This window comes from Leptonychotes weddellii, chromosome 4 (assembly GCF_054177405.1).
Source record: "Leptonychotes weddellii isolate Sample4059 chromosome 4, ASM5417740v2, whole genome shotgun sequence".
Classification (NCBI taxonomy): Eukaryota; Metazoa; Chordata; class Mammalia; order Carnivora; family Phocidae; genus Leptonychotes; species Leptonychotes weddellii.
In genome coordinates, this window is record NC_138372.1 from 136109577 (window position 1) to 136137295 (window position 27719).

Here is a 27719-nt window from a genome sequence, read left to right on the forward strand (position 1 = left end):
CTATCACCCAGCCGCCCCATCCCTCCCACCCCACCCCCCACTCCAGCAACCCTCAGCTCGTTTCCTGAAATTAAGAATTTCTCGTATCAGTGAGGTCATATCATACATGTCTTTCTCTGATTGACTTATTTCGCTCAGCATAACCCCTGCCAGATTTAAAATACAATCCTGACCTTACCACATAAGCGATTTTAATTCTGCATTTTGGGGATGTGGCCAGCTCGAAGTTGGAAGGTTAAGAAAAAAAAGCAGCATCAATGCCTGGTGTTTGCCTTTTGACTTTTTCAACGTTGAAGACTTGAAACTTGGATTTAATTTTTGTTCAAGTCTAGTTGTTTTTGGCTTCACCAGAATCCTTGGCGTGGGCGTTGTCAGATTGTCTAAGCTCCCCGTGTCTTTGCTAATTGACCCAGAAGTTCTCCAGGAGGTGCCTGCAGTGTACTGCTACGTACTGGGCGGGGTTAGGATTCATCAGCATAGAGTGTGTCCTTAGCGGCCCACGGACTGAGGGGGAGGAGTTTTTGTTTTTGTTTGTTTTTTTCCCCCACAAAAGTTTTGCTCAGCTATGAAGGAGATTAAGAGTGAAAACCGAACAGGAATGTTGTGCTTTCTAGATGTAACGTAAGGTTTGTTTCCCAGTGATCAGTTTGGCATTTGTCTCTCAGGACCTAACCAACATGAAATGTGTAGGTTTTCCTCACTTTATATTTTTCATCCTATGTTTTGCATTTAGTTCTAATCTCAGAGGTTAGAAAAAAACAATAAAACCAGTAACAAAAAAGCTAACATCTGATTTATTTTCTTGCTCTCTAACATGAATAGCGACAGTAAGCTTGCGTTACTGTGTGGAGCCTTTTATAAATATTCTAATCCTCATAGTCCACAAAGCTTGCCCAGTTAATAAGTGATAGGACTGTGCTTCCTCTCTAAGTTTGCCCATCTCTGAAATCTTCACTCTGTTGCCTCCCCTTCTGCTCTTTCTTTGGAAACATAATCAAGTTAAAAAAAATAAGCATACCGGGGTGCCTGGGTGGCTCAGTTGGTTAAGCGTCTGCCTTCGGCTCAGGTCATGATCTCCAGGTCCTGGGATCAGGCACCGTGTCGGATTCCCTGCTTGGCCGGGAGTCTGTTTCCCCCTCTTCCTCTGCCCCTCCCCCTGCTTTGCTCTCTCTGTCTCTCTCTCAAATAAATAAATAAAATCTTTTAAAAAAAAATGAAGCATATTAATGGAATCCACTTAATCTAAAGTTAGTTGTTTGAATTCCTCACATGTAACTTTGTTTTGAGATAGTTACAAACTAGGATCTACCTCTCTCCTTGAAACCACAGGCTGAGAAAGCAGTACATCAGAAAAAAGAACATTCAAAGAATAAATGCCATAAAGCTCGAAGATGTCACAAAAAACGGGTGCTAGAATTTAACCGTAGACAAAAGAAGAACATATGGTTAGAAACTCACATCTGGCACGCCAAGCGGTTTCACATGGTCAAGAAGTGGGGCTACTGTCTCGGGGAGAGGCCGACGGTGAAGAGCCACAGAGCCTGCTACCGAGCCATGACAAACTGTTGCCTCCTTCAGGTATGCTCTTCCAACTGGTTTTCTTTTTCTTTTTGTTGAGACAAAATGGAAGTGATGTCTGGGCTCAGCCCTAAGGGGTAAGACAATGGGGGAGTCGGGGAGGCAGAGGAAGTCAGGTAAGAGGGAAGAACGGTGTGATAAAGACGAAGAGAGTGAGATCGAGGATAACATGAAGGTGAGGTTAGTTCGGGAGAAGTAAGTAAGAACTAGGTCCTGCAGGGTTTTGGTGGTCATGTTCGAGATTTCTTTGGCATTGATTCATTTAGAAGTCGTTCATCTACAACAAATATTTGTGTGCCCTTATAGCTATGTTCAAAATGCTGTTCTAGATGCTTATGATTCAGTGGGATGCTAGGAAGTTTGTTTTAAATTTTTTGAGAGGACAGTTTGTTTTAGAGCCTGGTAATAGTGTTTATCTTGTCCTTCTCCCCTCCCCCAGTTGCTAAATCAACTGCTTTCTCTCTTCCAGTACATACTTAGAAATTTGCTCTTTGCACGGGGTCTGTCTGGATGGCAGGATGACCTTGGCCAGATTTTTTTTTTTTTTTAACTTTTTTATCTGAGTATAGTTGGCACATAATGTTATGTTAGTCACGGGTGTACAACATAGTGATTCAACTTCTGTGTTATGCTGTGCTCACCACAGCATAGCTACCATGTGTCACCACACAGTGCTATTACAGTATCATTGACTGTATTCCTTATGCTGTGCCTTTTATCCCCATGACCTGTTCATTCCTTAACTGGAAGCCTTGGCCACATTTTGAAAGCCATTGATATTAAGATTGTCTGATATCAAGATCTTGAGAGCAATTGTAGCAGAATAATCAATATAAGAACCTTTAAAAAAAATTGTGGTAAAATATACATAACATCAAATTTTACCACTTTAATTATCTTTTTTTAAAGATTTTATTTTTAAGTAATCTCTACACCCAGCGTGGGGCTCGAACTTAAAACCCTGAGATCAAGAGTTGCATGCTCTATGGAGTGAGCTAGCCAGGCACCCCCTTTAATTATTTTGAAGTGCACAGTTCTGTGGCATTAACTGTAGTCACGTTGTTGTGTAACTATGATCACCGTCCATCTCCAGACCTTTTTCATCTTCCCAAACTGAAACTCCCCCCATTAAACAATAACTCCCCATTGCCCACCCTCTTGCTTCCAGCAGCCACCATTCTATTTTCTGTCTCTAGGAATTTGATCATTCTAGATGCCTCATATAAGTAGAATCACACAGTATTTATCCTTTTGAGACTGGCTTATTTCACTTAACATAATGTCTTCAAGGTTCAGCCATGTTGTATCGTGTGTTGGAATTCCCTCATTTTTGACGCTGAATAGTAGTACTCCATTGTGTGTGATACCGCATCTGGTTTATCTGTTTATCCAACAATGGACATTTGGGTTGCTTCCAGCAAACTCTGACTGAGCCAGCCAGGTGTACCCACAGATTTTCTTTCTGAAAAGGACACCATAACTTAACATTTTAAATGAAAATTCATTTTGATTTTGCTTTCAGTTGGTTTAAGAACATTTGCTAATGTCCTAGGAATAGACAGGCTTCAGATTTTGACTTATGAAATGATAGCTTTAGCAGTGTGGTCTGTGTCGTGGACCTGTAGAAGTTTTTCTGATGTGGCTTTTGGCTGCTCACAGTTTTCACCCATGTCACTTCCTAAGTATTTAATTATGTCTCTCCCTCTGTGCAGGATTTATCCTACTACTGTTGTTTGGAGTTGAAGGGCAAAGAGGAAGAAATACTGAAGGCACTTTCTCCGATGTGTAGCGTAGATGCAGGTAAACCTGTTTCAAAGCTGAGCGCTATTTTAGTCTTTGCATATTTATTCATGTCATGAGCAAGTAAGCATTTTGGAATTCAAACATATCTCAAAATGCGTGAGACAGTTCTTGTTCCCAGGGAGTGTGTTAATGTTTGGGAAGGTAGGGTGGTTTCAAATCATTTCTGACATTGTCAGGTGTAAAGTGAGAGAGCCATTGTTCTGGTGGAGTGAGTTCAGTCGGGCAGAAACTCAAACCTCATTAAATCATTCATTCACTGTTGATTGAGAACTTACTGTGTGCCAGGCTTTGATCTGTGCAGTGATCAAAACCAACACCTCATCCCTCATGGAGATAGACAACAAGTAACAGTAGGGCGATCGGGAGACGACACTGCCATCTCAGCACTGGAGATCATGGCATTTTGTCTTTGTTTATGTCAGGACTGACTTTCGCGGCAGTTCACTGCCTGTCTGGGAAGCGCCAAGGTAGCGTCCTGCTTTATCGGGCAAACAAATACCCTCGAGAGATGTTGGGGCCTGTCACATTTATTTGGAAGTGTGAGAGGACCCCCGGTCACACTTCTGAGAGCAGGCAGTTGTGGATCTGGCTTCATCCAACGCTTAAACAGGTATAATCCTTGAGATTATTTCCTAGAGACTCTGTTACTGCATTCTTAATTACCATTGAAATCAGTGCTTTGGAAATTTAAATAGTATGAGAGTTGGGCTGATAGCTTGGTATTTGAACATAGGGAAGAATGTTATGTGAATATGAAATGAAGCAAATCTTGACCTTTCACTTTTTAGTAAGCCATAGTGAAAGTAGAGATGAAAACCCACCATATTATGCAGTGGCTTGAAATGCTGCATTTGGTCTAATGCTCCTATGAGACCTGAATTCACTGGTATCTAGGTGCTTGTCAGAGCCTCTTTGATGATGAGAAGCTATTTCGAGTAATTCTGATGATTTTTAATCTCTCTTATTCATTTATTTATTTATTTTTTTGGTCTATTCACTGCTTTTTTATGGTAGGCTGTAAATTTTCTCTTTAATCTCATTTTCAAAAAAACGTTAATTGTTCAGAGTAGTTGTGTTGTTTTCATTAATCTTCGTAAATGGAGTTTTTTTTTTTTAAGATTTTATTTTATTTATTTAAGTTTTTTTTTTTTTAATTTGTCAGAGAGAGGGAGAGAGAAAGCATAAGCAGAGGGAGCAGCAGGTAGAGGGAGAAGCAGGCTCCCTGCTGAGCAAGGAGCCCGATGCGAGACTCAATCCCAGGACCCTGGGATCATGACCTGAGCCAAAGGCAGATGCTTAACTGACTGAGCCACCCAGGCCGCCCCTGACACTTAGGAGTTTTTTTGTTTCAAATGCCGTGCACTGTTTAGAAGCGCCAGAAAGCTTTTTGATAATCATGAATTTCATTTAATTTGGAGATAAAGATGTAAATTTTTTAAAGGGAGTAAAAAATAACATGAACTAAACCGCCTGAAGTGTTTCAATATTTCCTTAGGATATTTTAGAGGAACTCAAAGCAGCATGCCAGTGTGTGGAACCCATCAAATCAGCCGTCTGCATCCCCAGCCTCCTGCCGACAACATCCGAAGAAAAAAGCCAAACTGTACTGCCTGATGAAAAAATTGGCAAGAAAAGAAAACGGAAAGATGATGGAGAAAATGCTAAACCCGTTAAAAAAGTCATTGGTGATGGAACTAGAGATCCATGTCAACCATCTTCTTGGATCTCTCCAGCCACAGGCATTATAATCAGGTACAGGCTGAATTTGCTCTGAACCCGCTGAACAGTTTTAGTGAAGACTTGCTCTGTTTTCACCAGTGGCTCAGACACTGTATATGATGGAAGTTTCCATCTTAAGACCTTTTCTCTCTTTCAGTGACTTGACGATGGAGATGAACAGGCTCCGGTTGATCGGTCCACTTTCCCACTCCATCCTGACTGAGGCACTAAAAGCTGCTTCTGTCCAGACCGTAAGAGTCAGTGTGACTGTGGTGCTTTATTCCACTCGTGTCCTTCTTAGCAAATTTGTGAAACCTAACATACTTCGGTAGCATTTGGGACCATGGTCTATAAATGTTTATTTCTCTACCTCTGCTTATTATCAAATATGTCATCATCTTTCACTTCTAGGAGCACAGATCTCAGTGAATCTAATAAGTAAACTGACTTGTTCTTATTTAAATGCAGACTACCCTTGTAGTTTGTGAGTTTTGTGTTTTGTGGGTAACAGAGCCCTTAAAATTACTGAAAGTGTGTGCTGTTTTTTGTTTGTTTGTACTTGTTTGGTGCATATTTTCTGGGGCTAGTTTTTTTTTTTTTTTTTAGTTTAGTTTCATTTAAATTCATTAACATATAGTCTATTATTAGTTTCAGAGGTAGAGTTCGGTTGTATATAACACCCAGTGCTCATTACATCACGTGCCCTCCTTAATGCCCATCACCCACTTACCCCAAGCCCCCACTCTCCTCCCCTCCAGCAACCCTCAGTTTGTTTCCTATGGTTAAGAGTCTCTTACAGTTTGTCTCCCTCTCTGATTTTGTCTTGTTTTATTTTTCCCTCCCTTCCCCTGTGATCCTCTGTTTTGTTTCTTAAATTCCACATATGAGTGAAATCATATGGTATTTGTTTTTCTCTGACAGACTGATTTCACTTAACATAATACACTCTAGTTCTATCCACATCGTTACAAGTACCAAGATTTCTTTTTTTTGGTGGCTGAGTAATATTCCATTGTATATATATACTACATCGTCTTTATTCATCTGTCGATGGACATCTGGGCTCTTTCCATAGTTTGGCTATTGTGGACATTGCTGTTATAAACACTGGGGTGCAGGCGCCCCTTTGGATCACTATGTTTGCATCCTTTGGATAAATAACTAGTAGAGCAATTGCTGGGTCGTAGGGTAACTCTATTTTTAACTTTATGGGGAACCTCCATACTGTTTTCCAGAGTGGCTGCACCAGCTTGCATTCCCTCCAGCAGTGTACGAGGTTCTCTGGGGCTAGTTTTAAGGGTCTGTGATCCCTAAAAGCTTAAGAGCAATGTGTCTGGTGCGGCACTGTCCAACTTTCTGCAAGGATGATATTCTTCTGTGGCGCCGAGTCAGTAGCCATTAGCCACACGTAGCTCTTGCACACTTGAAATGTGGCTAGGGTGACTGAGGAACTGAATTTGTACCTTCATTTAATTTTAATTAACTAGAAATTAAATAGAAATAGCTCTCTGTGGCCATTGGCTACCAAGTTGACCACACAGGTCTAGAGAGGAGCGATGAGGTTAGGAATCAGACACTCCGGGTTCAGATTCGGTTTGTTTCCCAGTGTTAGTGCAACTAACCCTTCCGTGCCGGTGCCTCTCACAGATTTGACAGGGTCAAATAAGATGTTAGGTCGGAACAGATTTTGAGCTGTTAGAAGAAAGATACTTTAAAAATCAAAGGCTACTTCTGTCTCCCTCTCTGTTGCTTCCACACCGGCCTCAGCCACTGTGTCTCTTGCCTGCACACTGAAGCAGCTTCCTCACTTCCTCTGCTCTTCCTTCTTTTCACTCCATCCTCCACGCAGGAAACAGAATGATCTTTGAACAATTGATTCACATCATGTCATTTCCCCGATTAAAAGCTTTTGAATAGCTTCTTACTGTATTTGTGGTGAAACCCACAGCCCTTCACGTGACTGCATTCTCTTGTGCCTTCCTGCCTGTCTGGTCTGTCTCTCCACATCTGCTGCTCAGCCGTGCTGGCCTCTCAGGTCCTAGAATATGTCAGGTCTCCGCTCCCTTGAAGCCTTCACACCTGCTTTTTCTCTACCTGGCTGAACTTTCTGCCCTCACCCCCTCTCTGCTTCGCTAAACCTTCCTTATTCTTCAGATTTCAGCCTCTGTATCATTTCCCTCTGGAATCCCTTCCTGACCCTCAAGTTAAATGATATAAATTGTATTTTATTTCATTGCATTTTGCATATTTCCTCAGTTTGTATGTCTAGATTCGCTTGTGTACTTATGCGATGTTCACATTGAACTTGGTGACGGCAAGGACTCTGTCCCCAGTGCTTTTAGCATAGTGCTTGGCACAGAGTAGGGGCTCCACTCTAGCTAATCAGTTGCTCAAGGAGGATTTGAACCTAAGAAGTTTGGTTCCAGAGCCTGTACTTTAAACCAACAGGCTATACTACCTGAGTTTCTGTGAGGTAAATAGCCCGTATGTTAACAGGTTGCTTCTGTAGAATCAGTAGGAGCACATCCTCCTTCAGTGAACTTCAGTATGAATCATGGCTATAGGTTCTCTTTCTTGGTGTGCACCTGCTACTGAGGTGCTTTTTTTGTCTTTGTTTTGTTTTAAGTTTTAATTTTTTTATTCATTTAAATAATCTCTATACCCACCATGGGGCTCGAACTCATGACCCTGAGATCAAGAGTCGCACTCTCTTCCGACTGAGCCAGCCAGGCACCCCTGAGGTGCTTTTTGAAACCTTGCTCAATTCCTGGTTCTGTCTGGGAAAAATATAAGTAAAATATTTGTTTATCTTATTTGAAGTTTCTAGGAATAACGTAATTGTAAGATATCCGTTTGCCGCAGATTGCTTCAAACAGCATAGGTTTGGTTTTTCATGGGCGGGGAAGGTGTTACCGCTTAAATTGGTATGCACTTGGCAGTAGTGGGAGAGGAGCGAGGAGCAGGCCTCTTGTCAGGAGTGTGCGGAGAGAAGAATGCAGGGACCTCTCTGAAAACCAGGGCTGTGGGTTTTAGTGTGTGAAATCTTGAGAGAAGTGTATGTCGTTGCCTCTAATTAGAAGAGTAGTTAGGCTGGTGTGAATTATTGTGTTAAATATGGTGGCAGTTGGCCACATCTGTCAACCACAACAAAATGATCAGGTCTGATTCATTATTTGTCTGGTGAATAGGAGTTGTTATTTTTCAGGAAGGAGAGGACACAGAGAAGGCGCCTCACCACTGGTGGACTGAAACCTGTAAGAATCCTGATAGCGTTTCCCTTCATCACAGACAAGAAGCCATTTTTGAGTTGTTGGGAGGTATTCAGAGGGAATACTGACTGGGTGGCTTGGGGAAGAAGGGCGGAGTGGGAAGTGGGCTAAAAGAGTGTTCTACAGTTGGGCTAACTACACAGAGCAGTGCTTTTTAACTTGTAACTCCTTGTCGTATTACGGCAAGAGAACACAGAAGAGAGGTGCCTGACTCAGTGCACATAGGAAGCTCTATTTGAGTTTCTGTTAGCATTCCGAATAACCGGCATTCTGATATGATAGGTAAACACGTAGACCGGGTACTAAACTAAGGTCTATACTTAGTTGTACACAATTAAGCTTGTGTGTGAAGCTACTGTAGTTATCACTGATGGAAATATACATGTTCGTGTTGTAAAATAATCTATTATGTTAATGTTTTTGGTAAGAAACGTTACTGTTTACAAATGTTAATTTACTCTCTAAAAGTATTAATGGGACAGAAGAATATATGTTTTTTAATAGTTAGCCCAAGAAGAAATCTTTATTAAAAAATTTGAAGATACAAGCAAATATATATATATATTGTGAATGATGTAAAAGCTTGGTTTTTTGTTTTTGTTTTTGTTAAAGGAATAACATCACCAGCAGAAATTCCGGCCGGTACTATTTTGGGACTGACAGTTGGGGATCCTCGAATAAATTTGCCTCAAAAGAGGTCCAAAGTTTTGCCCAATCCAGAAAAATGCCAAGGTAAAGTTTCTAGAACACCCCTGGTTTTCCTTACCATTTTGAGTAGTTTAGTCCCATGAGAAGAGTTCTGACACCTCTGCATTAACTTCATTTGTAAAAAGTTAGGGTGATCTTTACCTCACTCCCTTTCATGGTGATTATGACCAAAGGAGATGGTGTGTATGGAAGTATCTTTTAGCTAGGAGACATGTAGCCTGATCCTTATGTTCATTTTTTTTCCCTGAGTTCTTTTTTTTAGTATCTGGTAAAACCTGTCTTTCTGCAAACTGGGGTCTCTGAAAATGCCTGGCATTTCAGAATTTTAATTGTGAGGAAGGGATCTGCACCCGCAGTTGGTCTTGTGCTCATTGGAAGCCTCTGTCTGACCATACAGATGATCCAGGTTCGAATCCTGGCAAGGCCATCCCAGGTGCTGAAGGGTAAGATGTTTTGGTTTAGACTCAGTAGAGTGGCCTGTGGGAGGTTGTTGGGCGGGGGTGGCATCGGAAGGTGGGTAGGAGCCGGCTAAAATTTTAGTCTGATCTGGGATTTGCAACAGTGGTGATAATACCGCATTATATTTACTGTCATTTAAACACTATTAATTGGAAGAATCATTAAAATTACCTTCTGGATTTTGAGAGGAAAAATACAGGTATGTGTAGTAATAACTTCAGTTTTTTTTTTTTTAACATCCACATGTAGTTAATAGCTTATTATTAGTCTGTCAGAACATTACATGAAAGGTGGATTGGAAGAGAAAGAGGAGTTTGAAGATCTGTAGGCAGGTTAGTTAATTATGGAGCTTCAGACATTACTCAATGAGTTGTTGCCTCTTTTCTTTTTTAATGGCATTATTGGTGCAACCCTAAAAGTTGCAGTGTCGACTAAGCATTAAACGTTGACTGTCATAATTGCCTTAAAGCTGTAGTTTAAACTCCACTTACTTTCCCTCGCTGCTTCAAATCCTTTTTTGGAATGAGGCAGTTATGTATTAAATCCTTTTTAAGGCTGTTATCTTAATATGAATCAGTCCCGGGAAAATTAAAGTCTACCTTGAAACACATGATTTAATTTCTATAAAAGCCTACCATCTTGGTAGTCCTTGTGGTATTTTATTAAAACCTGTTTTAGGTAATTTCATTGAAGAAGTATTGGTACATGAGCTACATAAAGAAGTAAACTTTTTGAGGAGTTAGAATTATACCAGTATTCCTAACAAATGTAACATATCATCTAGGATGATAATTTAAAACTTAAGTTAGAAATATACTTTGATGAGCTGTGTCAGTTAATAAAAGATTAATCCTTGGAAGAATCTCAATGTCATGATGATCGAAAACTTAATTCTCTGATGTACTTCCAGTTTCTCTTTCTATATCTGAAGTCATCCTCTGCCTATTTTGACTTGGACAAAACAGACCAATTTTGGTGCTACTTAAACTGTAAAGAAGGGTTTGCCTGATTTGGAGAACAAACCATCTTATGTGTACTGGGAATGAGAGGATTCTGAAGAAAGGGAGTATATGACTGTGATATTGCGATATAATAAGAAATACGTATTTAGGTCATTGTGCAGCTGCCCCTTTCCTGGCATATAGCTCCTAAAATCCTTATAATTCCCTAAGTGATAACAGCCTTAAAGCCTGAAAAGCTAAAGGAGCGTCTTTTCTTATTCAAAAAAGCCCCCTTAGTCACAACTTTTATGTTAATGAGGTGGAAAGTCTCTAGGGATGGTGGGCTGGTTACCGGGGGAATCAACCACACCAACCACAAGGTTAGAGGGTTGGAACTTCTCGGCCACTTCTACCCCTGCCCCACCCAGACCTGCTTCTGGGAGGGGGAACAGGGGCGAGAGCTTGAGTTTGATTGTAAACGGGCAATGATTTAATCAATCATGCCTACTTGATTATGCCTCTGTAAAAATCTTATACAGTTGGGGTTCAGAGAAGTTCCAGTTTGCTGAACACTTGGAGATGTTGGGAGGGTGGTGAGTCCGAAGAGGGCCAGGACCTCATTCCCTCATACCTTACCCTGTGCATCTCTTCCATCTGGCCCTTTCTGAGTTAAATCTTTTCATTTAAAAAAAAAAGAAAAAACAGTAATGGAGTAAGTAAACTGTTTTCTTGAGTTCTGGGAGCCATTCTAGCAAATTTTACTGCATTTGAGGAGGGGATCATAGGTGAGACCAATTTCTAGCCATCTGCTCAGAAGTATAGGAGACCAGGGACTTCCAGCTGGCATCCAAAGAAGGGGCAGTCTTGTGGGACTGAGCCCTTAACCTGTGGGATCTGACACCCATCTCCAGGTAGGTTAGTGTCAGAATCGATGTGAATTGTAGGACACCCAGCTGGTGTTGCAGGACTGCTTGCCCTGGGGAAAATGGCTGCACATTTGAGTGTCAGAAGTATTGGGAGTAGAATAGCAAGACTGTAGAGAAGGAAGTACTCTTTCAGTGAAGAACTTGAACTAAGGATGCATATTTTTAGATGCTTTGAAAAAGTTTACTTGATCATTTGATCCTTGATTTTGATTTGAATATTAATAATTTTTTTTTGCAAATCTTTTCAACTTAACAACAGCATTTCACTATGTAAGTAACTGGTTTTCCATGTGAGATTTTAAAATATAATTCCTGTTGTACTGTTACTTTAGGATGTATTCTCCTTAGCATCTGCTGATTTGCTCTGATAGATTATTTTAACTAGTCTTTGTCATCCAGAGATGAATTTACTTTAGAGAATGCTTTACATGTGCTCATGGGCTCTTTATATTCTTTCTCTTTATGTACTCTTTGATAGTGTGTACCCAAAACACAGGAAGAATCAATCAAGTTGCCTTTAGAGTGATAGGTGAAACCCTAGGCACCTTGAGAGCACTGAGCTGCGGTGACTTTGTGAAGTGTCCAATTATTGGTCATTTTGTACCGACTTATCTGTTCGTGTTCTTGGGGAAAAAAGCCCTCATAGCTTCAGCTGGTCCCCTTTAACTGTTCTGCATGTTTAATTTAAAATAGAGTGGATTTGAAGACTAACTTTGGTTTATTTGATTCCCAAATGAGGAGAACTTTAATTTCCTTTGCCTCCTTAAGGAAAACTTAAGAAAGTTGTCATTTAAAATTTGGCCATCCTCAAATACATTTAAGAAAGGAGAAAAAAAGCTATTTCCTTCAACCTTTAAGTTATTCTGCAGTTGTGTAGTTAATTAGAGGCCTTTGCCTGGGTGTGAAAGAAAATATGCTTTATTTGAGTCTTGGGCCAAGGATTTAGAATTACATTCAGAATCAATAGTCATTCTAGGCCCACTTAGGTACATGCTGACTCAGCTGGTAATATTCTTTTTTCCTCAGTACTAGACTCTTGACCTAAAAGGGCCTCTTCCCTTTGCCTTCAGACATACTCTATTCTCTTTTAAATAGACTTTATATTTTAGAACAGTTTTAGGTTCACAGCAAAGTTGAGTGGAAGGAATAGAAAGTTCCTCTGTTCCCCTGCCCTCACATATGCACAGCCTCCATGAAGCTGTGCTGAGACATCATTGTCACCCAAGGTCTATAGTTTCCATCAGGGTTCACTCTTGGCGTTTTATATTCTGTGGGATTTGACAAACTTATAACAACATGAAGCCATCGTCATAGTATCATAAAATAATTTCACTGCTCTAAAAATCTGTGCTCTGCCTATTCCTCCCTCCCCCTCTCTCTCTCCCCCCACCCCAAGCCATTGATCTTTTTACTGTCTTCATAGTCTTGTTTTCTAGAATGTCATCTCATTGGACTCATACAAAATGTAGCCTTTTCAGATTATCTTCTTTCACTATGTAATAAGCATTTAAGGCTTCTCCATGTCTTTTCATGGCTTGGTAGCTCATTTCTTTTTAACCCCGAATGATATTCCATTGTCTGGATGTCCTACTTACGTTGTTTCATCTATTTATTTATTATTATTTTTTAGAATATTTGAAGGTGAGGTGGTCTTTCTGTGCCTTTATATCCTCAGTATCAGCCCTGTCTTTTGTAGAGTCTCAGTTCTGTCACTCACATCGTTGGCAGCTCTCCACAGGAAAGCAATTGTGGGTGGACAGAGGCTGTTTGAAACGGAGCCTATTGGCTCCTAGACAGGCTCTGGGAGCTTTCACAGAACACAGCTCTGGTACTCGAGATGCTGTGGGTTATTTTCTCTGTGAGGGACACCAGCGGCCTAGAAGCAGTTTCTGCTTTAAGTAGCTTTGATCTCAGATCTTTTCATCAATGTAATATTCTCTATCTTTGTTCTCCCCTAAAATCTGTCACCTTAAGGCCCAGTCGCTTCCAACCTATTTTTTTTCCAGCCATCAGACCCACGCAGGTATGTGCCTTTGAGTGTGACCTTTCAATGTAGGCAGTTTAGACGTTAGCCAAAACACATGAATTGTCTGACTTTCTTTTTTCTTTCTTTTAATTTTTCAGTCCAAAAAACAGAGTTGGAAGATTTTCCCCTCTCTGATGTTTCAATGACTTCATGTAGGAAATCTCTTCTATCGATATATATGTTTATAATTGAAAAAGTTTCTCCTTTCTTCCCACTAGGGTACTTTTTGGCATGGTGCAGTTTAAAGGGACGAAACAATATATTTCACAGAAAATATGCTCATTCTAAAGGAATGAGAAAAACGTTTTACAGAAGGAATAAATAATGAAAAAGGATTATAAGAGACTTGAAATAATAGAGCAGAAGAAAAAGCTGATATCTGTTGGCTCACAACTGTTGGGCCAGGAATGATATAAAGAGCCCTGAAACCAGTAGTTAAAATATGGCTTGTACTGTCCTAGCACATTATAAAGAAATTGTTCACCCGTTCAGTGGTTCCTAGAATTTGGTTATCTTAAATGTGGGATTAGGCAGTTATTTAGATGCAGCTGAACGTGATATTTATATCTTATACACTAAAAATAAATGTCAAAAAAATAAGTTTAGGAGCCTTTGCTCATTTGCAGATTATGAAACCAACTATAGGAGTAGCTTAGTTTCTAGTCAAATAAATTCTTCTAGAGAAGTTCAGTGAGCGCCTACAAAATATTTTCTTGTAACAGAAGGTCAACCGGCAATGTTTAGAGTTTGACTTCATTGATCTAAAGGATATAGTTTGAAGGCTTTTTCTTTTCCCTCTTAGATGAGAAAGTTAGACAGCTGCTTCTGGAGGGTGTACCTGTGGACTGTGCGCATAGCTTTGTTTGGAACCAAGCTATCTGTAAGAATGTCACAGAGAATAAAATCTCGGATCAGGTAACTAATGGTGTAAGGATTATTGGTCAAGTCCTGAAGACAGGGTGAAATTCCTCACTCTAGATGCTGTAAAAGTTTTCATCCTTTATAGAATCCCATAAACTTCCTTTTATTTTCGATTTATTGATCCCTTACTTAGGATTTTTTTCTGTTCTTAGAGAAGAAGAATCTCTAGAAAAAGTTACTACAAAGACTTTTTCTTTTTTTTATTTTAATTTTTTTTTATTCTTATGTTAATCCCCATACATTACATCATACAAAGACTTTTTCTTAAAATGATAATTCCGTGGTTTAAATACATGTTTTTCTTTTATTGTTTTCTTTTTCCCTTCAACGTTCTATCTTTAATTTCACAATGATTGAGCTCCTACCAGGACCAGGGATCATAGTAGATGATGGGATAGATGGCTAGGGTATGTTTGAGGAAGTACAGGTCAAAGAAGTCCAGAGAAGGGGTACCAAGCCCAGAATAGGGAAATTGGGGAAAGCCTCCTGGATGGAGGAGCTGATATTTGGGCTGACTCTTAGATGGGTGGACAGAATTAAACCACACTTTTTGGGGGCCAGGAGCCAAGGCTGCAGTAAAGAAAAGGGTTGCTGGAAGTGAGACCAGTATGTCCAAGGGCCCAGGATGATGTGTTCAGTAATCTCTAAGTGGGTCAGTAGCTTGGAGTTGAGGATGGGGCAGGAGATGAAGAAATAAATAGGGGCCAGAGCATAAGAGACCTTGAGGCATTTTAAGGATTTGGGCAGAGGACATAGCACACCATTGAAGATTTTAAGCTGGGCCATGACATGATCAGATTTCACTCTGGAAGCACTGTGGAAGGTAGATTAGACTAAGAATGGGGGGAGGGGTGGAGAATCTGGAGAGAGGACTTGTGGTTGGATGGCCTTAAAAGAGACCCTGGAAATAGTCCTTAATTGAGGAAATGATGGGGACCTGAGTTGAGGCGGTGTGGCTGGAGTGGAGGGCCTGGGGTTGAAGACATACTCCTGAAGGTAAATCTGACAAGACACAGTAGTTGATTGGATGGTGGGAAGTGGGAAAGGAGGAGACTTGTAGACTAGCTCCTAACAGCCTAGCTTAGATTTGGTACCTCAGGTAAAAGAGATCCAGAGCCTGATTTATCACTGTTGTATTCCCAGGTTCTAGAAGAGTGTTTGTCACATAAAATATACTCAGTAAATATCTGAATGGATGAGTAAATGAATGAAGAGCAAATATGTAAATGGATGAATGAGTGAGTCCCCCAGCTAGGTGGGGAACACACGAGGAGAGCGGATGCAGTAGGAAAGATGAATTCAATCCTGGATAAACTGGGTTGGAAGGTCATCAGGATTTCCCCAGAGTAGATGCCCAGGAGACAGGTTTTGATCCCAGGCGGAAAAGTCAGGGCTAAGGAGATGGATATTTTGGAGTTATTATCACCGTGTAGAGATGGTAGTGGAAACTCAACGAGAGGTGAAAAAGGAGAATCAGGACTTGGTCATGCTTGAGGAGCATCCGTGAGGTAGCAGGCCGACTTGGCCACGTGGAGGCGGTCTCTTGTGTGTGTCTCCTGTGAGTGCTAGGCTTCTCTCCTACCCGTTCATCTCTTTTTACAGTGGGCAAGACAAGTCCGAGAGGCTGTTGTTTACTGCTCCCTACAGTCCTCATAACAGTAATTTATAGCATCTTCTCTTTTAAATCTTTAAGACCTGGTGAGAAAATTTCTCAAGAGCCAGAGTGTTTTCCCACTTGCCCTTCCTTGAGAAGTTGTTTATTGTTTGTACCTTTTTTTTTTACCTCCTAACAACAGATCTTAACCAAAGTAAACGTAGGGACTGAACATCAAAATATAAAACTAATCCTGACATAAGAGATTAGCAGAATGGATGTAAATTATTATATAACTTTGAATCATCTGGTATATTGCAGCTCAAATTTAAGATAATTTGGGGGGGGATGCCTGGGTGGCTCAGTCGTTAAGCATCTGCCTTCGCCTCAGGTCATGATCCCAGGGTCCTGGGATCGAGCCCCACATCATCGGGCTCCCTGCTCCGTGGGAAGCCTGCTTCTCCCTCTCCCACTCCCCCTGCTTGTGTTCCCTCTCTTGCTGTCTCTCTATCAAATAAATAAAATCTTTAAAAAAAAAGGATAATTTGGCATTTTCTACCAAAGCGATCGTATAGAGGAAAATCATTATAGGAAGAATACCATGTATTTCAAATGGCTTCCATTTATTTATTGAGAACATTTTTTTCTTGTTTTTTGAAAGAGCATTTGACTTTCTAAAGCTGCTTATTGGGAGAGCCAGTAGAATCTCCCAGGAAATTAGGGTTGTTGGTCTTGAATTATTTTCTTCCGCTTTAGGATTTAAACCGGAAGAGAAGTGAATTGCTGGTGCCCGGGTCACAGCTTGTTCTAGGTCCCCAGGAATCCAGGATACCTATCCTTCTGATTCAGCAGCCAGGAAAGGTGACGGGTGATGAGCGACGAGGCTGGGGAAGCGGCTGGGACGTCCTGCTCCCGAAGGGCTGGGGCATGGCTTTCTGGATTCCATTTGTAAGTTCCTTTTCCATTCCCACTGTAACTGTGTAAAATACATTCCTAGTCCATTCCAAGTGCCAAAAGAGTTCCAGATTTCATGCCCCACTTAGAAATCGAGTGCTGTTTTTCTACCCCTAGAGCTATAATTCTGATACAAGATACTTCATAACATCCCCTGAGCCAGGTTGTCATCAATAAGAGTTGGGACAACATAAGTGTGAATTTTTGAGATTTTGAAAGTGTCCTGATTTTTGAATAGTAATGGCAATTACTATTGAGGTAGTTTTTGTTATGTGTGTACGTGTGTGTTTTTTTTACTCAAAAGAATTTGTTATAGTTTAAAAGCAGTTTTTGTAATTTTCTAATTTTTATAGATGTATAGAATACACTTTTTATTTTTTAAGTGCTGAACATGTATTTTCCTATTAACTGCAGCTAAAAATTTTATTAAAATCCAATGTGGTTTTTTTTCTTCTCGATAGTTTAAATATTACTTTGAACTAGAGAGTATAAAAGACATATAAGACTGTTAAATTCACATAGGTAATTAATTTTAGCAATTATGCCTAGTACAAGAGACATTCGGTTAATCATTTAAGAATGGGAATATTTCTTGGGCTCCTGACTGGCTCAGTCGGTAGAGCATGCATCTCTTGATCTGGGGGTCGTGAGTTCAAGCCTCATGGTGGGTGTAGAGCTTACTTAATAAAAAATAATAGGGGCATCTGGGTGGCTTAGTTGATTAAGCATCTGCCTTTGGCTCAGGCTTCTCCCTCTCCCTCTGCCGCTCCTCCTGCTTGTGCTCTCTCTCTCTGCAAATAAATAAATAAAATCTTAATAATAATAATAAAAAGAATGGGAATATTTTTAAATAATTCTAATTTTTAAATTATGAGCTGTTTCAAGCATGCAAAAAAGTATAGATACTGATATAATGAATACCTGTGTACCCTTCACCCACCATCCAGCTTAAGAAATAAAACATTACAGATTTATTGGAAGCACTCTCTCTCTCCAGTTCCATTTCCCATCCTCCTTCTAAAAGAATCACTATTACTATTTTTGGTGCTTGTCTATTTTTATAGCTTTATCAAGTATGCTTTGTATTCCCAAATAAAATAACTATATTCGACGTGTTTTTAAATATTACATACCTCACCATATATATGCTTTTCCAACTTACTATATTCACTCAACGTTGAGATTTTTCCATGTCGATTGGTGAAGCTCTTTCATCATTTTTGCTATTGTATAACCCACTGTAGGATTATCTCACACTTACCCATTCTCTTTTTGATGGGCATTTAGGTTGTTTCCCATTTTCTCCATACAAACCTTAAGCACTAATTTTACTGTAAGTTGGTATGTTAATAGGATATCTTTGACATTTCTTTTAGATCTATCGAGGCGCAAGAGTTGGTGGGTTAAAAGAATCTGTGGTGCATTCACAGTATAAAAGGTCACCTGACATTCCCAGTGATTTCCCAGACTGCCCAGCTGGGGTTGTGTTTGCTGAAGAGCAAGCCAAGAATCTCCTTGAAAAGTACAAAAGGTACGAAACCGGCTTCTCTAGTTTCCTAAGGTCTTACGAGGAAGAGAAGGGCCTACTCAGCGTTGGCCAGTGATATTTGGAATGGCTTTGGTAACTCTTATATAACGTGGAGTTTTCATAGACTTTTCCTTAAGTTCACATAATCAAGACATAATGAAGTTAGGAGATTGTCTTATATGTGGCTCTGGTAGGCTTGTCCAGGTTACAGACCCTACCCATGGTCATTTGCTTACGTTGATGATGGTGCATGCCTAAACTGTGGACCTGAGTTTCAGATGCTTGTTCGAGATTTACACTCCCAGCCCCTGTCCCCTCAAAATAGAATTTGTGTTTTTTTATGACCAGTTACAGAGGTAATACATATTTATGAAATTTTAATGAAACTATGGCAGTGTGTAAAAATGCTTTGTAAACTGGTGTATTCCTTCCATCCAGAGAGAGAAGTACTATTTTTACATTTTGGTATCTATCCATCTAGACTTCTTTTTCTTTTCTTTTCTCTTACTGGGGGAGTGGCCAGCGAAGGGCTTTACGTCTTTTATCCTGTGAAGTGCATGCTGCTGTTGAGAGCCTGGATCTGCTACTCGGCCCTGGGCTCCCAGAAGCAGAGACTCTCTTGTTTGTAGTGGCATCTAGCCAGTGCCTGGTGCATGGTGTCCTTAATAACTCTTTGTTGACTGATGAATGAGGAGATGGTGGGATGTTGTAGTTCCTTGACCAGGAGCCCCATGACTGTGCTCTCCTGCAACCACAGAGGCAGGCAGTGCTAGGTTTTCAGACTTTGTCGAGTGACGGGTGAATGAATGAGTGAGTGGAAGGACAGGGATACTTTCCTGGATTGCTGGCTTACGGGCTCTTGCAGTGATCGTGTATTTTGTGCCACCCAGAATACGTAGCAGAGTCTTCTATGTGTTTGTTAAGTAATAATTGACAATAATACTTATTTCTCACCCTTTAGATTTCTTTACCCATACAAATTTTTCTTAGGTACAAATTTTTTTGGAAAAGGATTATATTACATATACTATTTCAAAACCTGCTCTTTTTATTTAGCTATCTATTATGGATAGTTTTCCCATATCAGTAAATGTGACTCTAAACCAAGTATTGGCAAACTTTTTTTGTAAAAGGCCAGATGATAAATATTTTTGGCTTTGTGGGCCCTTTGGTTTCCATGGCAGCCACTCAGCTCAGCTCTGCCTTGTGGCACAAAGACAACCACAGATGCCACATAAATGAATGGGCATGGCTGTGGGCCAGCCTCATTCTGTTCATGGACACACAAGTTTGAATCTCATATAATTTCATGTGTCATAAAATAATTTTTTTTTTTTTAACCATTTCAAAACATAAGAGCCATTCTTAGCTCATGGGTGATATCAAAGCAGACAGTTGCCCAGGTTTGGCGTGAGTCATCATCTGCCAACCCTTGCTCAAAACAGAACTGAACAGTTGCATCCAGGACTCCCGTATGGATGAACTGTAATTCCTCAGTGGCCCTTTAGACTATTTCTAATTTTTTGCTATGCGCTTCTGTGAACAGCTTTCCATATGCATCTTTACCTGTTTGTCTGATTTATTCATTCATTTAACACGTTTATTTAGAGCCTACTATGTGTCATACGCCTTCTAGACACTGGGGCTACCTCAGGGGAAGGCAAGTAAAATCTGTTCCTTTCCTCATGGAGCTTATGTTCTGGATGGAGGCACATGTTTCTAGGCTGGTGGGAGGGATCCAGCAGAGGGGAGGGAGGCTAACATTGCAAGAGCAAAGCCCTTGAGTGGGGAAGTGGGGGTGGTATTCCATAGGCTCAGGCTCAGATCGCTCATTTCGGTAGGCTGGAAGGCTGACTCTGAGATAAGAATACAGATTTAGGTAGGGTAGACTCTGGCCCAGAGATTAGGTAGAACTCTCCTGTTGGTGATGGTCTTCTCAGTGAAAAAAGAGGTGAGGTTATCATTTAGGAATAAGAAGGGGAGAGAGGCTGTTGGAGATTCGAGGAGAGAGGAATCAATATAGACCGTTTTCCAGAAGCGCGGAAGATAGAATTGACTGGAGAAATGTCAGGGAGTGCAATTGAGTTTCATGTTTACAGTAAGACCATTCAGGGCTTCTGGGTATTCTTCCCCAGCCCTGTTCTGCTCATCCAGGGCTGGCATGGGGTAGGTGGAGGGCTGGATGTAACCAGGGTGGGCTTTGCCAGGGGGAGGGAGTTGAGGGTGCATGTAAGGGAGTGACTGTCCTACAAACCGGAGAGTTTAAACTCAAGAAGAGATGGGTGAGGGGTGCCTAGGTGGTTTAGTCAGTGAAGCGTCTGCCTTCGGCTCAGGGCATGATCCCGGGGTCCTGGGATCAAGTCCCACATCGGGCTCCCTGCTCAGCAGGGAGCCTCCTTCTCCCTCTCCCTCTGCTGCTCCCCCTGCTTGTGCTCTCTCTCTCTCTCTGTCTGTCAAATAAATAAATCTTAAAAAAAAAAAGAGACGTGCGAGAACGGTGGGGAGCTGTGAGGAGATTGTAAAGGAGTAGTAAGTTCCGGTGCTTGAGGAGCTGTGGTGGGGGAGGGGTAAACGGGCTGGAATGGGAGGCCTCACTCTGAGGGTAGATACTTGAAATTGAGACTTTAAGGTGGAGCAGGTGATGGCAGTGACCAAAATGAAGATGCGACTGGGAGAGTGGGTGTCTAGGGTGAAGTAAAAGATGGGAAATGAGGACATGAAGTTTCTGGTAGGCCAGGGCGTTAGAAGGCTGATCTACATAGATGCTGAAGCCGCTGAGTGACAAGAGTCAAGATGGAGGGGAAGACGGTGTGGCCCGTGGAGGGGGTGTGTGGGCAGCTGATGGAGGACCTGGCTGAGGAAGGAGAGCCTGTGGTCTGTCTGAGGGCGCGTGCTTAGGGGGAGCTGTGGTCTTGGAGGAGGAAGGAGAAAAGTGGTCTGGGGGCGTCAGGAGGACATCTGCCCCCCTTAGACTAAATCCCATAAATAAGATTTCTCGTTTAAAAAAAAAAAGATACACACCCCAGGAATTTTTTGTACTATGGACAAACTGCTGTTTATATTAATTTAGGATTTCATTAGTATCCTCAAGTTAGAAGCGTGCCTGTTTTCCCTCTTCCCAATAACATAGGATATTACCAGCTTTTAATATTGATAAAACTGTTGGGTGGAAAAAGTGACATCTTACTGTTTTAATTTTTTGTTTGTTTACAAGTGATGTTGAATACTTTTAAGCATTTTTCACCATTTTGTTTTTCTTTCTTTCTTTCTTTTTTTTTTTTTGGTAAATAGCTCATTTATTTCCATTTAAAGGTCTTCAGGTGAAGCAAGTACCCTGGGAGCATTTTTTACCAGCTGTCCCTCTTGGGAGGCCAGAATACATTTGGTTCAAACTCCAGAGTAGAGGCTCAAACCAATCTCCCAATTAAGTCTGCGGGTTCATGTCCATCTGGGGCCCTGGGGCATGGCGCATAGTAAGAAGCATGTGAGGGAAGGAATGTCAGGGCTTGTCCCACAGGAGACTCTCAGTCTGAGGAGGGTTTCTGGGACTCCCTAAGAGTCCCCCAGGCCAGAATGGCCAGTAGCCCGGCTGCTCCCTCCCTTTTCGGGACCTGGTTCTCTTTAGCTTGTGGTATTTCTCAAAGGTTCTTCTTCTTTCATACATTGCTGAAAAAAGTCAGTTGCCCTCACCCTGTGAGTTTGGAAATCTCTCTCAAAATTGCAAATGCCAATAGTCTTTGCTTTAGCAGTTCCATTCCAAGCACTTACCCTGCAGATATACTTGTGCTTGTGTGACATGTTCAAGGTCATTCATTGCGGCATTGTTCGTAGAAGTGAAAGTGTGAAAATACCAAAGTGTCCTGCAGTAGGGGACTATCTAAATCAACCAGGGTATAATCCAGCAGTGGAATAGGTAGGCAGCCTTTTACAAAAGAATGAGGGATCTCTTCATGTACTCGTATGAAATGATCTCCAAGGTACTTTGTGAAATGAAAACAGTTAAGCAAGAAGTACTGTATCTGGTATGTCACCGCTTGTGTAAAATAGGTAAAAAAAATGGGAAGAAATATGTACATATCTGCACATATGTCCATAAAATGTCTCTGGAAGGATATATTATGAAACAGATAATGACGTGGTCTCCTATAAGGCAGCTGGGTCATTTATTTCCTTCTAAAGGTCTCCGAGTGAGGCAGGTACCCCAGGGGCGCTTTTCACCAGCTACAGGTCAGGTGGGGGAGAAACTTCACCGCCACCCCTTCTGTTCCCTTCGAACTTAGAATGCTGTCACGTGCAGGGACATCGCAGTACGACTCCAGGGGCACCGTGAACTTGCAGTCTTTCAGGAAGGGCACCCCCTAGAGTTGTGCAGTGGCCACACGGGGCCGCTTTGCTGGGTGTATTACCTTTTGAAAGTAAAACCGAAGGAAACAAATAAGCTTGGCCAGTAGAGTTGGTTGTTATTATCATATTTCTTGGAAAACTTTGTTTTGTAGGTTTGTTTTTCAAGTAGAGATGTAGTGCAATGGCCATAATTATTTTAATGGTACCGATCCTAAATTGTTCAAAATTGGTTCTCCTCCTTGATTTTCACTAGGCGCCCTCCTGCAAAACGGCCCAACTATGTGAAGCTTGGCACCCTGGCACCTTTCCGCTATCCCTGGGAGCAGTTAAGTCAGGAGTGGGAGTTAAGAGTCAGGGCCCAAGAGAAATCCTCTGGAGCCTCCTCTCCAAGTGGCGAGGAGAGTGACTTGAGGAGAGACAAGTTGTCTTGCGCTCCCACACCTGAAAACACGGATCCGCGGTCTGATGAAGGGGGCTCATCTCAGAGCAGTTCCAGCAAGCCCCGAGCAGGGGTGGCCACAGAGTGCCCGGCCCGGCTGGGGACTGAGTGGGTAGCGGGCCAGGATGCCACCGGCAGTCTCCCCTGCGTTCTGCGGTAAGTGCCCACGACCCCCAGTGCGGGTTAGATTGTTCTCCTCCTGAGCAGGCTACAGGATGTAAATGTTCTCATTGTTCCTTTATGCAAAGCCCGAGGGAACATCTGGGCTCTCTGGGGGGGCAAGCCAGTCCTCCCGTGTCTCACAGAGAGCCTGGGGACACAGCCGAGTCACATTTGATTTGGGGCACGATACCAACTGACCAGGTGACTTAAAGTATTGTCATCCACAGACATAAACCAAGGCAGTTGTTTTCTATTTCATTTAGTCTTTGCTGACAAAGTCGTCCCCCTGCGAGGCACGTTCCCTCGGCGAACTCTGAGCAAGTGTTCTTCCCTTTACATCCCTAAAGTCGATTTCTTCTGGCTCCTTTTGAATGACCTGAGTTTAGGAGTGACCCGGTGCCCCACCGTCCTGTCAGAGGGCCCACTGTACGAAGTGTGTTCCTGGCTGCCTGCTCCATGGTGCTTCACTTACCCTCTGTTCTGTGCTTCAGGTTTTAGAAAGTGCTCCTCCCTCTTTGCCTTGTACTTCTTTTCTGTGCAGTAACTTCCTAGTTTCCTATCCTTCCTTCATTCCATAGGACTGTCTCTCGCAGCCTTAGATTCTTATTTTTCTCTACCTTCAGCTTCTGAAAACTTTAGTCCTTCAGCATCTAAGAATAGTAGACACATAAGAAAAATATCCTGACAAAGATGTATTAATGTCTGTTTTCAATTTAAAAAAAAAATTACCGTTTTGACGCTTTCCCACATAGAGTATAAAAAAATCAAGTTAACTCCAACAGTACCCAATGTTCTGATTGCGTGTTTTCTCTCCGAACAAAATCTCCTCAAACGTGTGTCTCCCACTTCACGTAGGAGTAGGAAATGGCTGAAGCAGCTGTCGACCTGGTGTGGGCCCAGCTCCAGGGACAGGTGGGCAGCCCGGCGGGCTCCTGGCAGCGGGCAGCCAGCACCAACCAGAGCGGCCTGCCTGTCCCTCCTGGACCACTTCCCCAGGGCCCTGGTGTGGGTCAGCCTGGCCCTGCTGAGGAAGGGCAGCCCCGAGCCGCACTCCATGATCTGTGTCCCAGCCGAGGAGGACATCCTCCAGCTCCGTCGGGATCGTCTATACTGTGGGCCCCAGGAACCCAAGCACAGCGACCCCTTCAAGAGCGAGATCCGGAAACAGAAAGAGAAGAAGAAAGTACAGAAGAGGCAGAACCAGGCGCGTGCTGAGCCTGAGGGTCTGGCTGGGGCGCACCCTGCAACCGGGCACCCAGCTCTGACCCTGGGCTTGTGGTCAGGCCCCCTCCCGGTGCTGACTTCTCACTGCTCCCGAGTTCTCCTCGGCTTTGTCACGCAGGGAGACTTTTCCATGGCCGTCGGCGGCGGAGAAGGCCTGGGGTTTGTTAGCTTGACGGGCTTGCTGGATATGCTGTCCGGCCAGGCGGCAGCGGAGAGGGGCCTCGTGTTGCTGAGGGCACCCGCCTCCCCGCAGTATCGGTTTGCGAGAGTGGCCGTGGAGGTGTGAGCGCTCGTGCACGTCCTGGCAACGGAGACCTACTAACTGTTTACCAAGTCCCCCCATTGGAGAGTTGTGTTGTTGCCATCTTCTGCTTTGAAATAGCACATGAAGTTCCTTGGAAACGAGAATGAAGATGATGTATGACGCAAATGATGGAATACTGACACCATTCCCGCAATCCATGGTAATCTCATGGATTTCCTCCATCTTTCCTCGTCCTTGCTGTAACACTTGAAAGTGATTTGGCATGGATAGCCAAAAGCTTTTATATTTTGATTTCTCGGTCTGTGTCATTCTTGCTGAAAATAGATTCTGTATGTTTTCTTGTTCCTTTTTTATCAGGAACAAAGGGCTGTCAAGTGTATTTGAAAAGCCTTGTAGACACGGGATAAGCAACAATGGTTGTTTAATGGCTTGATTGTTACAGGAAAGGGAAAGGCTCCCTTGGTCTCTGTGCATGACATAGGGTTCCCCCATCTGGACCATGTTCGAGTCCGTCCCCGAATCAGCATGCCTAACACTTGACACCATGTGGAAGGAAACCATGGAAAATTGATTGCTGCCTATTTTCAGGCAGGCTCGGTGTAGGGCAGAGGTGTTGGGGCGGAATCAGAATGGGGCTCTGATCTTTAGGACCCATTGTCCTCTTTGCTGTTGACCAACAAGCACATGATCCTAGGAGTTACTTGGTTTTTCTGTGCTTTTGTTTCTGCAAAAAATTTTTCCAAGCCATAGAGGATGGTTTCTCAAAATATGTTCTATGAAATGTGTTATCTAAAAAAAAAAAAAGAAAGAAAAGATTCTAACATCAGATTGATTTGGGAAACTGGGTTAAACAAAGCTAAGCATTTCTTTTTAAGGGATTTCTAGAACCTTCCATGTGATAACATGCATTGTGCCTCTCCAGGAAGTGGATAACAGCCTACAGTATTTTCTAAATCTTTCGATTCCCGAACTCCTTTTGCAGGGAGAACTTTGTAGGACCAGTGTTTTCAGGGACACACTTTGGGGAACGTGGCTGTTCAGTGCAGTCTTTACCTCTGCAAGGCGATGATTAAAACGACAAGCCTCTTTCGGACACTCATGCAGTCACGATGTCCACCTGGCATTTGAGCGGGTTCTCATCCTGTCCCACACAGGAGTGCAGTCATTGCTTTTTTCGCTTGCGGAGAAATTAGGTGCTCATTCACTTTTAGTTAACGCTGCGCGTCTCACACCCTCAGACCCTTGCCTTCCTACCACACATTTCTAGCAGAGCCTGAATGGGGTTTGTTTTTTTTTATTTAAATGTACAGTTAGGCGTTATTTCGTGTAAATGTATTGGGCTTTTGCAGTCGCACTTGGTAGAAATGTCTCCGGGGCAGACAGGGTGCGGAGAGAGAGAGCACGGATTACAGGAGCTAATGAAATGTCTGATGTGTTTCCTCTCACCGTGCCTCTGGGTGTATTTGTGTCCAACCCAAATGAGACAGGAAAAAAAAAAAAAAAAAAACCAGTCTAACTTAGCGGTGTCTGTAAACAGAATAAAATGTCACCTGATGTTCAGTTGTGAATGTTTATTGGGCCATTCCTCGTTTGTTTTCTTGGCTCTAAGCCGCTTCATCTGTGCCTTAGCTTGCTGGATGACGGAAGTCGGAGCGTGCTGTGAGTCACCTAACCTCATTCTGTGCACCCTGCCTGCACTCAGGACAGAGGCCAGGGCACCCTTACTCTGCTTTGTGGTAGGAGGCCGAAGAACTATGTGCTGAACGGCTAGACTTGTGTTTCCCAAAATCTGTTGGTGGGAGGGCTGGTCCCTGGAGATGTTTCCTGAAAAGTGATGGCCAGATAAATTTGGGGAGAGCTGTAGTCCACATTCTCCCACTGCAGATTCACAATGCGTGAGTGTAGTCAAGGCCCTGCAGATACCTGCAGGAAGGAAATCAGTCAGTCTTTCACAGAACTCCCCCACTCCCCCATTTTTCTTCTTTTCACATACCTCTTGTCCAGAGAACACTAGTTTCATGGAATATACTTTGCAAAAACACTGACAAAATCTGCACACATGCAGTGAAGAATCCATTTCTCCCATGAAAAGACACAGGAAGGGTCTTATTCTCTACAACAAAAAATGAATAAACGTGTTTAGTTTGATCCTACCAGTGCTGCAGAACTACCAAAAAAGTATGATGTGTTCCCTGGCCTCTTGTCATGGGGGCAAAATCTCCAGAGTTTGCCAAGTCAGGAAGTGTCCTAAAAAGCAGAGTTGTGAGCTGAACGCCTGGAGACCAGCTACACACCTCCTGAGTTGTGTAAGAGACAGAATTGATTCTTTATGGTCAGCTTTTAAAAAATATTACACAAGTAATATTTTTGTATTAATGCAGATTCATCATAGAAAAACCTAGAACATGCTGATAAGCAACAACAACAACAAAAGTTAAAATCACCTGGGTTTTCAGCACCCAGATGTAACCGCCGTTACCTTTCTGGTACATACCCTCCTAGGCCTTGAGATGTGGGCCAGTAGTTTTCTTTTAAGAAAAGTAGCGTCAGGGGACACCTGGGTGGCTCAGTTGGTTAAGCGTCTGCCTTCGGCTCAGGTCATGATCTCAGGGTCCTGGGATCGAGTCCTGCATCAGGCTCCCTGCTCAGCAGGGAGTCTGCTTCTCCCTCTGCCTGCCGCTGCCCCTGCTCGTACTCTCTCTGACAAAATCTTAAAAAAAAGATAGCGTCAGTAATTGCTCATATAAAAATCCACACAGTACCTCTCAGGTTAAGTGCACGTTGCCAGTTCCTTATGGAGCTTTGTTAGCATGAACCCGAATGTTCATCCTCCTTTTATTGGCAGGAGGAAGTTCGTAG

The 27719-nt window shown here is 42.4% G+C and overlaps 1 protein-coding gene across 5 annotated transcripts in view; it reads left to right on the forward strand.

Moving 5' to 3' along the window:
- Positions 1-26434, forward strand: part of POP1 (POP1 ribonuclease P/MRP subunit) — a 36564-nt gene extending 10130 nt beyond the window's left edge. For 4 of the 5 annotated variants that reach the window (XM_081816307.1, XM_081816308.1, XM_081816309.1 and 1 more), the window contains 12 exons: positions 1330-1578; positions 3291-3378; positions 3804-3991; positions 4877-5133; positions 5258-5357; positions 8306-8417; positions 8982-9101; positions 14232-14344; positions 16701-16892; positions 18275-18429; positions 23024-23365; positions 24227-26434. In XM_081816307.1, the coding sequence (XP_081672433.1) occupies positions 1330-1578; positions 3291-3378; positions 3804-3991; positions 4877-5133; positions 5258-5357; positions 8306-8417; positions 8982-9101; positions 14232-14344; positions 16701-16892; positions 18275-18429; positions 23024-23365; positions 24227-24881 (2571 nt within the window). In that variant the 3' untranslated portion in view covers positions 24882-26434. The remainder of the gene's footprint in view (positions 1-1329; positions 1579-3290; positions 3379-3803; positions 3992-4876; positions 5134-5257; positions 5358-8305; positions 8418-8981; positions 9102-14231; positions 14345-16700; positions 16893-18274; positions 18430-23023; positions 23366-24226) is intronic. The other variant, XM_081816310.1, reaches the window with a different exon arrangement.
- Positions 26435-27719: the final 1285 nt, after the last annotated feature.